We start from the raw sequence: 15664 nt of genomic DNA on the forward strand, positions 1-15664 counted from the left end.
TATGAAAATGTTAGTGGGTTGGATCTAACCAGCCATTCCCCTGGTAAAAAAAGGAAGGAGGGGTCCTCTTGGTGGAAAGTGCCATCAGATCACAGCTGACGTGTCCCTATAGCTGTGCTTTCAAGGCACAGACCAAATGTGGTTTGCCATTGCCTGACAGAACTGCCATTGCCTCTACATAGGAACCCCGGACTTCCTTGGTGGTCTCCCATCCTGGTACTAACCAGGATTGACCTTGCCTAGCTTTTGAGGTCAGATGAGGTCAGGCTAGCTTGGGCCATTAATATCAGGGCAGGTTCCTCTTGATCACTCAAAAAAGGCTATACTGGAGAGATAGAACCTTAATAAACAACAAGCCACATGGCATATGAGCTGTAAAGGAGAAATGGGCAAAAATCAGGCAGGATCCCAAGGAAACTGACTGGTAAGGCAAAAGTTGAATTTCTGCACAGGATTTTAATGGCTTCATTCATGTGTGGATAAGCCTCGTAGCAACTTGGGAAACTATGACAACAAATTTATGGAGCAACTTCAATAAAAAGCAAGACAGCAACTACTGTTAACACTAGACAGAAACTTGGAAGTATTGTGTAAAATTTTATATGATTTATAGGCAATTGATAAATGCTAGCTGAGAGAAAAATAAAAAACCTTACATTTGAGGAAGTATTTCAGCAATTAATAAGAAATTGTACCATCTGAAGAGTTTTAAATTAGAGGCTTTTCAAAAACCAGCACACCACATCCAATATCTAAACACTTCTGTAAGGATAAAAAAAAATGAAGACAGTTCATATATAACTTAACGTTGGTGAATACTGTTGAGGAATCCACAGAAATCTATTAAAACATTAATATTCCTCAGCAAATTATAAATACATATGCTTACTATAGTGTTTTGATGGATGAAAACTTACATATTTAAAACATATATAATAATAAATATGTCTGAGAATAGCTTGTGATAGCAAGGATAAGGAAAAACTGCAGAGATGTGAAATAACCACTGCTGCACACTTTGTAAAAACACAAGACACAATCCAAAAAGTAGAACAGAATATTGAAAAACATTCTCTGTTAATCTTAAAATGGAGGTAGTTCTTGTAATTCTTGTGTATAGCAATATGGAAAGCATCTTAAAGGTCTAACACAACAAACTAGGTATTTATTTGCAACAGTTGTAAAAACAGCTGAAAGAATAACCAAGTGAAAATGAGAAACATAAAAAACTTGTTCAGATCCTGTAAATCTATAATGGGATGTTTCCCCCATTCTTTTTTTATCAACAAGAGAAGAGTGGGAGAAAAACCTAAATGGACTCTCAGAAGGGCACACCTGCTGAACTGACCTCTTGCTTAAAAGACCCTGCACCTCAAGGCCCACTATGGAAGGATAGCTCCCATAGGCAAAATGGGCAAAGATTAAAAACTCAAGGCAGTAGCTATGTTCAGTGATAGCCATGACTCAAATGTCATCAATAATTTCCTGCCTATGGAAAGCAAAATATGCCAGTTTATTAAAAAATTGATTTCATGAGCCTGTGCTAGTCAAAAGGAAGATCCCTTTGGTTTTTTGAATTGGGGGTGTTGACTAGCCTTAGGTCTGAAACCCACTCTTCTCCTCGACTGTACTTGACTGGAAGAGTGCTGAGGTGGGCAAGGAGGTCGGTAATGTAATACCTCTGATTATAGTATTGCTGGCATGGTTGCCATCTTGGAAAATATCTCTGCTTATATTGTGGAGCAGTAGATATAACTCCACAGAGATCTGTCTGTCCTTCTAGACTGGTTTCAGCATATAATCAGTCTCGTCTGAAAAGTGATGTGCCTTCAAATGGCACATATTTCACCTTGTATCAAGTGTCATTCTGCGTGCTGTTGAACTCACCCATGTGCATCTGTGAAGAATGGATAAAGCCATCAACCTTGAGGTTGAATCTGCCACAAGCCTCCTAGCATTAATCTGCTGCTGTGACAAACATATGCCCTTAATCTGGATAACTTTAGAGAGCGGTTTCTTCTGGAAGCATACCCAGGTAAGGTGTATTTTTCTCCCATAAAAACAGGTGGTATCTCCCCATTATTGCTTGATAATTTGAAACTCAAAGGCCCAAAGCAGAGGAGGAACACATCTTCCCAATAGCATCCAATTTCTGTACTTTCTTGTCCCTAGGGGTAGAATGGAAAACTTGCCAGTCTCGACTGCGTCTCCTTAATAATCAGTGAGGAGGGCAAGGTGTGGGTGAATAAGAAAGAGCAGCAGGGATTGACATGGCTTTTCACCAGACTGATGTGATACCTTGAGCATCAGGAAAGCTATAATACCTGGTGAATCTGAGTAAAGCCTGTTCAGAATCTTGTGCATAGGCTGCAGATCTGAGGTGGCAATGTCAGTCTCCAAACCCCACCCAAACTATATGGCTCTTCCTGAGAGCCATCAGGAACACAATTCCCACCTTTTGTTTCAAACTGGGAATCCATTCCAAGCCCTTAGGAAAAGGGCTTCTGGCTCCATTCTCTGACCAAACAGAGAACATTATACTTTTATGTCCAGCACCTGGGAAACATTCAACTCACCCTCACCTCTCTCTCTCTCTCTCTCGGCTTGGCTTCGCGAACGAAGATTTAAGAAGGGTGCAATAGTCCATGTTTGCTGCAGGCTCGCTGGTGGCTGACAAGACCAATGTGGGACAGGCAGGTCCGGCCACAGCGGCTGCAGGGAAAAGTCTGATTTAGGGTTGGTCCTGTAGCAGTGCGATTCTTCCTCAATCTCCTTTTGTCCTCAAGACCAGCTATGCGTGTGTTCTCAAAGGAAGAGACAGCCTGGTGGATGGTGTGCCTCCATGCTTTGCGATCTGAGGCTAGGTCAGACCACTGGTGATGGTTGATGTGACAGGTGCTAAGGGATTTCTTCAAGGAGTCCTTGTACCTCTTCTTTGGTGCCCCTCTATTTCGATGGCCGGTGGAGAGTTCGCCATACAGGGCAATCTTGGGAAGGCGGTGGTTTTCCATCCTAGAAATATGCCCTGCCCAGCGCAGCTGCGTCTTCAACAGCAGTGCCTCGATGCTGGTAACCTCTGCCCGCTTGAGGACTTCAGTGTTGGTCACAAAGTCACTCCAGTGGATGTTGAGGATGGTGCGAAGGCAGCGCTGATGAAAGCGCTCAAGGAGTCGCAGGTGATGACGGTATAAAACCCACGATTCGGAGCCATAGATGAGGGTTGTCATCACAACCGCTTTGTAAACATTGATCTTTGTGCCTTTTTTCAGATGCTTGTTGCTCCACACTCTTTTGTGCAGTCGGCCAAATGCACGGTTTGCCTTTGCCAGCCTGTTGTCAATCTCCTTGTCGATCTTGGCATCTGAGGAGATGATGCACCCCAGGTAGCTGAACTGCTGGACTGTCTTCAGAACTGATTCACCCACAGTGATGCAGGGAGGGTGATAATCTTCCTGGGGTGCAGGCTGGTGGAGAACTTCTGTCTTCTTCAGACTAACTTCTAGGCCGAATAGCTTGGCAGCCTCTGCAAAGCAGGACGTCATATGCTGCAGAGCTGATACCGAGTGGGAGACGAGTGCAGCATCATCAGCAAACAGTAGCTCTCGGATGAGTTTTTCCATTGTCTTGGAGTGTGCCTTTAGTCGCCTCAGGTTGAACAGGCTGCCATCGGTGCGATAGCGGATGTAGACACCATCGTCCTCATCTAGATCTACTGCGGCTCTTTGAAGCATCATGCTAAAGAAGATCGTAAAGAGAGTTGGCGCGAGAACGCAGCCTTGCTTTACACCTGTGCCTATTGGGAAGGGCTCCGAGAGGTCGTTGCAGTGTCTGACTTGGCCTCGCTGGTCTTCGTGTAGCTGGATGATCATGCTGAGGAACCTTGGGGGACATCCTAAACGTTCCAAGATTTGCCACAGGCCTTTCCTGCTAACGGTATCGAAAGCTTTGGTAAGGTCGACAAAAGTCACATACAGACCCTTGTTCTGTTCCCTGCATTTCTCTTGGAGCTGCCTGAGAACAAATACCATGTCGGTGGTGCTCCTGTTAGCTCTGAAGCCGCACTGGCTCTCTGGGAGGAGTTCTTCTGCAATGGTGGGCACCAGTCTGTTCAGGAGTATTCTGGCAAGGATTTTGCCTGCGATGGAGAGCAGGGTTATCCCCCGGTAGTTGGAGCAGTCTGACTTTTCCCCTTTGTTCTTGTATAGGGTGATGATGATTGCATCGCGAAAGTCCTGTGGTAATTTGCCTTGTTCCCAGCAGGTGACAAGTACTTTGTGAAGTGAGCTATGTAGTACTGTGCCCCCATGCTTCCAGATCTCTGGTGGAATTCCATCAACTCCTGCTGCCTTGCCACTTTTCAGTTGCTTGATGGCTTTAACAGTCTCTTCTAGGGTGGGGATCTCATCCAACTCTGTTTTCACCGGTTGAAGTGGGGTGAGGTGGATTGCTGAATCTTGAACTACGCGGTTGGGAACCACACAATGGGAATCCCATCAAACAATAGTTTAAACCACAACACACCCAGCCATACCTTCAGGATATAATTTGGGATACAAATCTACCCAGCTTTGCCCATGATCTGTGTGTTGTGTGTTCCTGGATCCAACATAAGAGAAGCCATGTTGGATCAGGGCAATGGCCCATCCAGTCCAACACTGTGTCACAAACCACACACCCAAAATGCTGGCCATCTTGTCCTTCCCTCCATGGATATCTGCACATCTGGAAAGGTAGTATCACTTCTGTAACTATCTCAAAGTCTATTTCTCACCCCTAATTTTCCTAGTTTCTTGAGTATATGAGTTTTGATTGCTGTAACTGTGATTGTATTTCTACACATTTTTCCAAGTAAACATTTTAAACCATTTTAAATCTGGAGTCTTCTTTCTGAAACTGGACCCTGGTATATACTAGGTGGAATCCCGTTCCTGAATAGTTCTACCTATGGTCTACCTCCGCTAATTTCTCCATAAAAAGAGGAGACCCCTGCATTTCTATTAACAATGGCTTAAAGAATTGAAATAAAATGCTGGTTAGATCTAGCTAACTTTTTTTGTTCAATCTTATCCAATCCTGATCCTTATTACAGTGCCCATCCCACTGGCCTTTTGTCTATGCAGCTCCCATAATTCCCAGAATAGCCAACTGGTTTTAAAGGGAACCCTTCCTCCCTTTGAAAAAGCTCGTTGGATCTAATTCTGGATCTTGTTTGTTTTGGATTTTTTATACCAACCACTTAAAATAGTCATACTTATTCCAGATTTTGAAAATGTTTGTATTTTGCTCAGATTGTACTAGTGGGATTTTGTTAATGCATCAGACACTATTCACAAAATAGAAGTAAGAGGCATAAAGGCCTAAGTGATCTCAATTTAAAAGGGCTCATACGATTATACTTCTTTCTCAAAGAAAGGATGCAGAAAATATGAATATGGAAACTTTATTATTGATATAGACAAAAGTGGTGGCGTAAAATATTTGATTAAATATCTATCATTGTTACATAGATAGCATAAAGGAGAGCAATTACCCAAGTCCATAACAGTTCCTTACCCCAAAGATAAAAAGGTCACGAACAAAGAGACCCTTCTGAGAAAAAGTTCTCAATTCAACTTTCCATATTTATAGGATCTGAAAAGCATGTCTGAGCAATAGCTAACTGTCCCAGTTGATGGGGGAGCACATTCTTGGCTAACTCATAACTTCAAACACCATACTTTAAATATCTTAAAATATATAAAAAGTTAGTTTACCTTTGCGACATTTTATCTTAACAAAGTCTATTTAAAAATGTTGATTACAAGTTTCTCATATATATATGAATTTCTTTTGGCCCTCAATCAGCGTATCCATCTTCAAACAATATCTTCACTTCAGTGAAGTTGGACATTCCTGCCATTATTAAACACTTTCTGCAGCTGGGCCTCCACAAATAATGTCTATTGATAGGAGTAAGGCGGCTTCTAATCTATACAAGGCCATATAATTGTGTTGCCTTTTGAAATTTCTTGTCCCTCAAAGCTATTCTGTGCTGGGTCTCTGAACTCCCTTTGAGGCATTAGCTGAGAGGCCAGGCAAGCCTCTTAGAAACGTTATCTATAATTTTTTTTGGTCAAGTTCAGCAACTGTTCCCTATCTTCCTGGCTATATCTGTGACAATTCCCCCTACCTCAGTCACTTGCACAAGCAAGCTTTCCTCTAATCTCTACATTACAGAGCTATGGGTTGTAGATGGAAGACATTCTCTTACAAGTGATGGGCATTCTACTCTTTGGAGAAAAGGTTTATTTGGGTCAGGGAGGCTAGGGTCAGGTACACTCCAAATGATGTCTACAAACTTTTTTTGCATGGGAATAAAGGACTAAAATATTGCTGCTTTTAAAATGTCAGCATCCGTGATTTTGCTTATAGTGCACACGTGAATGTGATTGCAATGGATGAAAATAGTGCATAATGTCTAGTACTAAAAGATGTTTTATGAGTCAAATCCTTATAGGCATGAGGATACCTTAAGAACAGACTAGTAATCCATGTTGCCCTGGAAAGCCAAACGACAGGGCATGGAGGCCATGGTCTTCCCCTGATGTTTCCCACCTCTGAATATGGAAGTAGCCTTTAGTCAGTGGGGAAGTTTATACTTAAACTTTCACTCTCAGAGCTATCACAGTTCACAGTAATTTGAAATGACTGCTCCAGGATGGGTGCCTGCTCAGGATTGTTGGCTTCTAGCTTGCCATTCTGCATCCTAGCCACAACCTGAGCCTGGCCTTGGGTCTCTTCTCACCTCCTTCCCTACTGCTGTCCCTTTCAAGTATGAAAAGCTCTGCTGGAGAAGAGACAACCAAGTGCAGCACATGATCAGTTACATATCTAGTTCCAAATAGGCCTCCACTCTCTTACTGTTCCAGGCAGCTCCTGTCCCTAGCAGTTATGGAAGCAGCTCTATTTGATGTGGGCAGGGACAGCAGCAGCTTCTGCTGTTCAGGTGGTGGCACAAATGTGTGCAGTAACATCTGACACCTGCCTTCAAGTCAGTGCACTGAGCAGCAATGCCATACACCTGTCCAATCATCATGAATTGTTGGTGTGGGTCTGCTGACATTCATTGGGATGGAGCCAAAAGGAGCTCTGGTTATGCAGGTCCAAACTGAGTTTCATTCCAGGCTGTTGCAGCTTAACTACACCCCCATAAAACGAGGCTGCCATGCTACCATTTGGCATGCATGCTATGGGATGCCTACTCTTGGCTCTAGATAGTTAAGCAGAATTCAAGATGTTTATAGACTCACAGAATTCTAGATAGCAAAAAAACCCCTCCAGGATCCCTGGCCAAACTGGCCTGGGAAACTGATAACTGGGTTTAATTGTTTAAACAGATTGGGTTTAATTGTTTCTTCTACCATGGTCACATCATTTAAAAAATTTTTATATCACTGAAGATGGATACAGGAAAAGGAAAGGTGTGTACAGATTCAAGATACTATGTATATCATTCAGTCTTTGCTTGAACAGTGTAAAGGTCAGAACGTTTTTGAGACAAAATGGGGATTTGTTGACGAACTTCTATAAGTTTCTTTAGGTCTGCAAAAGTAAAGAAGATCTACATTAGTAGTAATCCTCTTCATCATAAGGATCTAAATCAAACTTTAATCCTTGAGAAGATCAAAAAGATGCTTGTGGATACACCTGCCTCTAAATTTCCTCAGCTTGTCCCTGTGTGCACTCACACAAAACTTCACAAGGATGGTCATTTATTTTCATTTTACACACAAGGTACTGAGGTTGAGAAATAGTGACATGACCAATATTATTAAATGATGGCATAGAAGATGAGAAATGTCAGTTCTTGAAAGAGCAAAAAACACTCCTGCTGGCTTACCTATCTCAGCATATATAACAGTTTCCTCAGTGCCTGCTTTGGCTATGACTTCCCCCCTGAAAAGAAAATCACTATATTAAGGTATTGTTATCCAAAGTTGTTTTCTGAAAGCTGAAAGGTGGTTAAAGGAACTCTTTTTGGCTCCAAACCTTGGGCTTTCCTCTTTCCACTCCTGTGGACAGATGCTTGAAACAAAATTATCACTGATCTCTACAAACCCCTTTTTGTCCCATCCACTGCATGGATTGTTTGGGCAGTAACAACCATCTCTTGACTGTCTCAGGTTACTATGAGATGAGACTTGATCTTTAAAAGTTCACTCTAGTGATTCTTCTGACAAAACCTTGAGGTTTCTTCCATTTGGTCAATTCTGTAACACTACCTTTCTCTGTGTTCAAAAGTAATACATTTTATAGACTAACTTCACAGTAAGAGAGATCTTTTGACAGTCATCACCTAAAAGGCATGGAGAAAAAGCATCTATGGTAACTCCTAACAGATATCCATAAAGTCAGTACTTAAATATTTCTTTTGAAAGGTCTGGCAAGAAAGTCTTGGCTTTTATTGACTAGGACTGAAAATAGTTGCAGCAGCTTTTAAAATTTGGGGTTAAAATGTTTTGGCTTTACTGGTCTCTATCTAGTATTTTGGTCTCCAGCTAGTATTTCTTATGTCTCAAGGCAATAATAATACTGTGAGAGATCTTAATTACAGTCAATTTTGTCACTTACCATGGATTTACTACAGTGCTATGTCCCCAGGCTACATAAGATGCCTTTTCATCCCTAGCAGGAGATACAGCAGCCACATAGACCTGGTTATCAACAGCTCTGCATCAAACAAACAGACAAAAAGGACAAAAGATCACTGCATAAAGGTTATATACAGCTGGGGAAAACATTTGCCATGGATCTGCCTTGTAAACTTTCCATAATACAGTTTGTCTCTATTCTTATGTAAACCTAAACTAGGAATATGTGGTTATAAGTGAAGCCCAGAATTCTAGACTGGGTCTAGCAGGGTCAGTCCTTAATGCTGATATTTATCCTTAGGAACTTTGAGGAAATGTTATGATCCAGTTTGAAAGCTCTAATTAAGGTGGGGCTGAATTAGCTATTAAACTTCACTTTCTAATTAGATGGTAGCTACTGATGCATAATATAAAGAGCAAGTGAGATTTAATTTAAAGAAAAATAGTTTGCATATAGCATTTCTACACACACCCAGAGTGATGCAATAAGTTACCTAAAACGTGGGGATGAGGTGAGGTGGAGAGGCGGGACCCTTTGCTATTTCTTACCGTCCTCTCTGCAGCAGCTCCCAGTGGGCAGGACCTGTAGTCAGATTGAAAGCCCCAGGATACACTAAGAGCTGGCAACCTTGGTACAAAATGAAGGCAGAAGAATTATGTCAGTACTCTCAGAGGAGAAATCACAGGGAAAGGAAAAAGATGTTTCTTGTCATTTCACTTGAAATTGAGAGTTTGAAAGCATATCATTCTCAAGCAAATACTTTTGATTTAGATGTCTTGACGAGTGTTCCTAAGAAGGATGCAGTCACAACAGATCTTAAGCTACCTATTAAAATATTGGACTTGCTTCCTATGTGCTCCAGGTTCATATAGTGATTCTGGTTAATTTACAGGTTACCTAACTGATCAGCATAGTGCATAAATACTCAAACTTTTATAAACATATAAGGTCATAAAACATGTTCACACCAATGTTCCCTCTAATCTGTGGAGTCTTGTGAGCAAAAATTTTACTTTGTGAGCTACTGGCATTAAAGTTGTGAGCTACTGCATGTTTGCTCTGGGGCCATTTTCCTGAGCTAAGACAAAAATGTGTGAGCTGGAGGCTAAAAAACTACAAGGTAGCTCACACTAACTCAGCTTACAGGGAACAGTGATTCACACATATACTGAATCAGGCCATTGGCTCATCGAGGTCAGGAGTGTCCGCTCAGACTGGCAGTGGCTTCCCAGAATCTTAGGTAGTAATCTTTCACATCACCTACTGCCTTGGCCATTTTAACTGGAGATGCCAAGGATTGAACCCAAGACCTCCTGCCCACAAAGCAGAGGCTCTCCTACTGAGCCACAGTCCCCATTTTATCTACAGCATTATTTCTCTCTGCCTGTTTTGTCACTTTTCCATGCAGCCTGAGAGATGTAATTTATAAATATGCACACTCCTACATTAAGACAACTAGTCCCAATGAGAGGGACCACTTAATGAGAGCCAGTTTGGTGTAGTGGTTAAGTGTGTGGACTCTAATCTGGGAGAACTGGGTTTGATTCCCTACTCCTCCACATGCAGCTGCTGGTGTGACCTTGGGTCAGTCACAAGTTTTCAGCAAAACTGTTTTCTCAACAGCAGTTACAGAAGAGCTCTCTCAGCCCCGCCTACCTCACAAGGTGTCTGTTGTGGGGAGAGGAAGGAAAGAAGATTGTAAGCTGCTCTGAGACTCCAAGTGAAGGGTGAGTTATAAATCCAATTTCTTCTTTTTCTCTTAATTCGTGTGATTGTATTGTTACTGTTTCATAGAGGCATTGTATGAAAAGGGCAGAGTCAATAGCCACAGGAGGATGGCCAATAACATATTTGGAAAATTGCCATTTGAGATGCTTTACTTGCCTTGGACAAACTTTCCAATTTTAATGGGCAGTTTATTTTGTAGGTATTTTCATCCAATGATTGATCTGGGCAGCTGCCTTTGCTAGTAATGACTCTGATTAAACTCAGGGAAATAAGAAGACCTGCCATGGACCATAAATGCTGTGTCATAAATCACCCAGATTTTCCTATTTACCTGAGTAAATTGAAAAAAAGCATGGACACACATTACAGGCTACAGATTAAAGAAGGCAGAGGTAGAAGAGACATTAGCTTCATTAAGACAGGTGAAATGAAAGGATTGAAGAGGAGAAGGAGCTCTCCCTTGCCCTACAGAATTGTGTAACCTTGAAGAGGATGTCAACTGGCTCTGAAACCAAAAGGGGGTCTTGGAAAAGATCGGGTGAGTAATGTAAACTATATGAAACCTCTGTCTTTTTTGACAAGAGGACTTCAAAATGTCAGTTCTGATTCTACCCATGCATAGCTCATGCACATGTGTCTTAAATCTTTAGACACTCAGTGCAGACACTTCTAATACAGCTCTATATGGATTGACCAGGTTTTCAATTATCCCATGAGTCCAAGAAAGCAGACACCTTTACTCAGCAGGATGTCCTCACCTTTCTGTGCATAGATCTGAGCAAGCTCAGCAAAGCGGATGTCGTAGCAGATCCCAAGTCCTATCTTGCAGAATGCTGCCTCAGAGGAAACAAAAACAAACAGATCAGGCCCTGGTAAGCTTCAGCAGAAACATCCCATCTTCCAGGGCTACACTACTGTAGGACATGTGCCTTACTAAAGTAACAAGCCCCAATTTTAAGCATATGCATGAAAGAACTGTACTTGTAATGAGAAAGTTACTATATTTTTTAAATTACATTTATACTTCTTTACATGAAGAGTATGACAGAGAAGACCCACATGAACATACTATAAACAAAATAATAAAAATCAAACAGCACTGCCAGATCCAGTAACCTACAACAGTGTCATATTTATAATTTGACTTCAGTTCACAAAATAAGGCCAATATGAACAAAGCAAGAGAGACAGCATCTAGATGGAGACAACACTTATATTTAGACAATTTCTATGCTGCTTACAAGGAAATATTTAAAAACTGAATTAAAAAACCAAAGGTCCAACAGATAATAAAAACAGCAACAAACCCACCACAAAACTAGAAAACAAAACAAGCAGTCAGCAATCAAGAAAACAGCAGTAAAAAAGAAATAATACCACTATGTCTGTCAATCAGTTTAACTGTCACCAAAAGTTTCTTGAGAACAGCAGTTTTTATATACCTCTAAAAAGCCAGAAATTAGGAGACAATGAGTTTCCCCAGGCAGGGCATTCTGAAGTCTGACAGCCACAACCATGAAAGCCCCCACCCTGCTCTGTCTTAACATGGACATATACAGGCAGTCCCTCTCAGGTCAGGAAGACTGGTTGTGTCTCCCTCTGTACCTCTCTTTTTGATTATTTGCTGACTTTTTAATATGAGAAAATTATTCCCAATCATATATCTAACTTGCTTCAGGAACTGCCACAACACAAACAAGAATACATCCAAAAGTTGATTGGTTACCCCTGAAACAGACTTTACTTACGAGTATCAAATACAGAGAAACTATTGCCAGGGCTCAGAGTTTCAGACTCCTGGAACCGGATTTTCCCAGGAACATTGATGTCAAACAAATGAATCTGTTTCCAAAAGAAACTGAGTCACTGCAAGCAAATTATTCAGTAGAATTTTACAAACTGAGCATTCTCTTCACAGGTTAAAGATGGCTATATATAGTTCTATATAATTCTATGTCAAGTAAACAACTTTTGGGAACATCTTACATCAGTGTTCTGCTAAAAATATTTCAACTTCTAACAGGTTTTGGAGGAACACATACTACCTACAGCTAAATACTGGAACAGCATTGGAGAAAGTCCAGAAAAGGGCAACTAGAATGATTAAAGGGCTGGAACACTTTCCCTATGAAAAAAGGTTGAAACGCTTGGGGCTCTTTAGCTTGGAGAAACGTCGACTGCGGGGTGACATGATAGAGGTTTACAAGATAATGCATGGGATGGAGAAAGTAGAGAAAGAAGTCCTTTTCTCCCTTTCTCACAATACAAGAACTCGTGGGCATTCGATGAAATTGCTGAGCAGACAGGTTAAAATGGATAATGGCCCATCCAGTCCAACACTCTGTGTCACACAGTGGCCCAAAAAAATTATTTATATAATGGCCGCTGTGTGACACAGAGTGTTGGACTGGATGGGCCATTGGCCTGATCTAACATGGCTTCTCTTATGTTCTTATGTTAAGTGAGAGGCAATGGCATTCAGTCACAAACACAGAAGTACATACAATAGTCAAGCTCAGGACCAATTAAAGGATGAGTTCCTAGCCTTGTCAAACTTGTGGGCACTTTTGGACTCTTGAGAGCAGGTAGCTTGTACTACAACTATGGCTTGCTATGGGGGCACAAAAGTCCAGGAGGTTCAACAAAAAGTTAAGGTTCCAAGCCACACATCATAAACAAACAAACCATTTCTGGGATTCCATACCATATTCTTTTGAATGAAGTACCATTTTAGAGCTCTTACTTTTTAGGCTATAGTTTGCTCTGTAGGACCTTCATGGGGGGCCAAGTGGTCAGCCCACTCCTCCTCTAGAAGCATTTAGCCCCAATTTATACTGTTGTAATGACCTTGTGGCAGTGTGGTGAGAGCTTTAGTGGACATATGAATCTGCCTTAAATTAAGTCAGACCAATGGTCTGTCAGGGTCTGCATTATCTCTGATGGGCAGACAGCTCTCCAGGGTCTTAGGATGAAGTCCTCCACATGACCTACTATGTGATCCTTTGAACTGGAGATACCAGGGACTGAACCCAGGACCATTTTAATGCCAAGAAGATGCTCTACCACTGAGCCATGCTCCCTTCCCAATATACTGTAGTGGCTAGTATGCTGGGTCTGGACATGAGAAGCCCAGGTTAAAACGTGATACGGCTCTGGGAAACCTCTACCTCAGATATGAAACCCAGTAGCCTTGAGCAGCAAGTCACTGTATGTCCCCCTCAATCCTTTGATTCCTTGGGAGAAACACAAAATACAATATAACCAATAAATAATTTTAAAGTGATAATGCTGCCACAGACTATAAATATGTGGTCACCAGATAATCTTTATTATATGAATTTTCAAAGATTATAGCAAGCAAATTTCAGTGAATAGTACTGTTTATGTCAGCTGGGTAACTGCAGCTATGTCTGAAACTGGAATCCATAGACATTAAAATGTTACCTTTCTGTGCTTTGCTAACATAGCACCATCAGGACCAAAAACAGTACATGTATTGTACAACTTCCCAGCATCCTCTTCAGGAATAGAACCTTCCATGGAAGAAAAGAACATTGACTGTTAGATAGTCAAATGAAAGTAGGATAAAATGTTTTTAAGAAATAAATTCTATGATTATTCCAATCCGAAATCTAAACCACAATCAACCAAAAATCACTAGAAAGCATAGCAGCTTACCTCCAATCAAGTATATGTTGCATTCCTTTGCAACTTCAGAGAGCTTCTGTGTAGACTCACCAGGAATTTTCTCTGCATACTCTGGAAAATATTGTGTGCCATAGGGAGAATTGAAGCATTCCTAAAATTGGGAAAAAAGAGAAATCCTTATGTCAGTCAAGGGTTAAGAAAAACTTATCGGATTTCTCCCTGAAATCTAACAATCTATTTATTTTCCTAATTTTAGGAATCTGGAATCAGTTTCTAATCAATTCTATTTTGACCAAAGATAAATTTGAAGAGAGGAGGTGCAGAAAGGAAGGTTGTAGAGAATTTTAGAATTTAGTTCTGTAGATACTCAGAGGAAGGTAGCGTCTTCTAATCTTCCTATGTTGCTATTACTATGATGTGTAATATAAAACAACTGCAAGGGCTGGTTACAAAAGTTACAGAAGGGTGCACTGATTTTTCTCCAAAGAAAAATATCTGTTATTAAAAGGCAAAAAAGAGAATTCCCATCAGTAGAAATAGATCTTCCCCTTCCCCCACCAGCCTCATGCCCTCAAGAAGGCAGGGACATGAGGATCCTCACAGACAAAAAGTCACAGGGGTCAGGGTAATCAAGTGAGATTGCGCTCCTCTGTCTTTCATGAATGGAACATTTGTGTGATCCAACCCAATGTATCTGCTTTTATAGGAAGTGAAATAAATTTTTCACTTTCTCTGTATACAACTGCAGACTGTGTTGCTAATCCAACAGTGTGGGGGGGTTTGCCTCTATAAAACCATATGAGAAACAATGGCTCTATCCCACCCAGCTGCGTTGCTTTACATTGTTGTCAAAATTTTATCGTAATTTGTCCGTTCTCCACTCTCTCTTGCTCTTCTGTATTGGAGCCAGATTCAGCATCCATGTAATCTCAGTGATTATACAATTCAAGTCAAAGATTGATCAAAGAGTCCATATTCTCTAAAGATCTTTGATCATGTGAAGTATTTGGTGGATCCAGCAAATGCCCTCATGGTAGAGTAAACCAGTAGCTATAATATCAAGTATCTGGATATGGAAAGCAAAAATCATATGAGTGCTTGCTGCATTTGCACAGGTAATCGAGAACACCAGAGGTTTTATCTGAAGAGAAAACATCCCCCAACTTAAACACATTCCACATGATTTACCAAGAACTTTGCACTGTTGGTCACATAAATGGCAGCAGAAGGTTAATGACCAACTCTGAAGGTTAATTGCCAACTCAGGCAAACGAGACAATATAAGTGGAAAGATATCAGTGCAATGATCGATCAACATGCTTGCTGTGCAAGGTAGCAGATCTCACATTTCAATGTAATCATCTGTATGAAAGAGTTTATAACAAACCAGAAAGGATTTGCACTCCCAAGGACATATAACCATTAGCCTGAAGAAAACAGTCCTTGTTGCAACTATTTCATTAACTAAAGTCTGTCTGGAAGCAATTTGTTTTGCTGTTCATCAACAGAGTGAAAAATTGGGAAATGATCAGGAGTCTCAGTGGTGATATTGTGACCTGTGAATTGGCCATTTTACATATTAATATGTACAACAGCCATTAAAACAACAGTTGATGTTGCTTGATAGCAACCTTTGTCTAGCATTAGACCTCCAAAA

The 15664-nt window shown here is 41.0% G+C and overlaps 1 protein-coding gene across 1 annotated transcript in view; it reads right to left on the reverse strand.

Moving 5' to 3' along the window:
- Positions 1-5424: 5424 nt before the first annotated feature.
- NIT2 (nitrilase family member 2) overlaps positions 5425-15664 on the reverse strand; it is a 13554-nt gene continuing 3314 nt past the window's right edge. Inside the window, exons 3-10 of the mRNA XM_060234590.1 lie at positions 14038-14158; positions 13804-13892; positions 12108-12201; positions 11118-11192; positions 9180-9258; positions 8611-8709; positions 7880-7935; positions 5425-7581 (exon numbers count right to left, since the gene is read on the reverse strand). Coding sequence (XP_060090573.1) covers positions 7490-7581; positions 7880-7935; positions 8611-8709; positions 9180-9258; positions 11118-11192; positions 12108-12201; positions 13804-13892; positions 14038-14158 — 705 coding nt within the window. The 3' untranslated portion in view covers positions 5425-7489. The remainder of the gene's footprint in view (positions 7582-7879; positions 7936-8610; positions 8710-9179; positions 9259-11117; positions 11193-12107; positions 12202-13803; positions 13893-14037; positions 14159-15664) is intronic.

The sequence above is a fragment of the Heteronotia binoei genome, chromosome 3 (genome assembly GCF_032191835.1).
Source record: "Heteronotia binoei isolate CCM8104 ecotype False Entrance Well chromosome 3, APGP_CSIRO_Hbin_v1, whole genome shotgun sequence".
Lineage (NCBI taxonomy): Eukaryota > Metazoa > Chordata > Lepidosauria > Squamata > Gekkonidae > Heteronotia > Heteronotia binoei.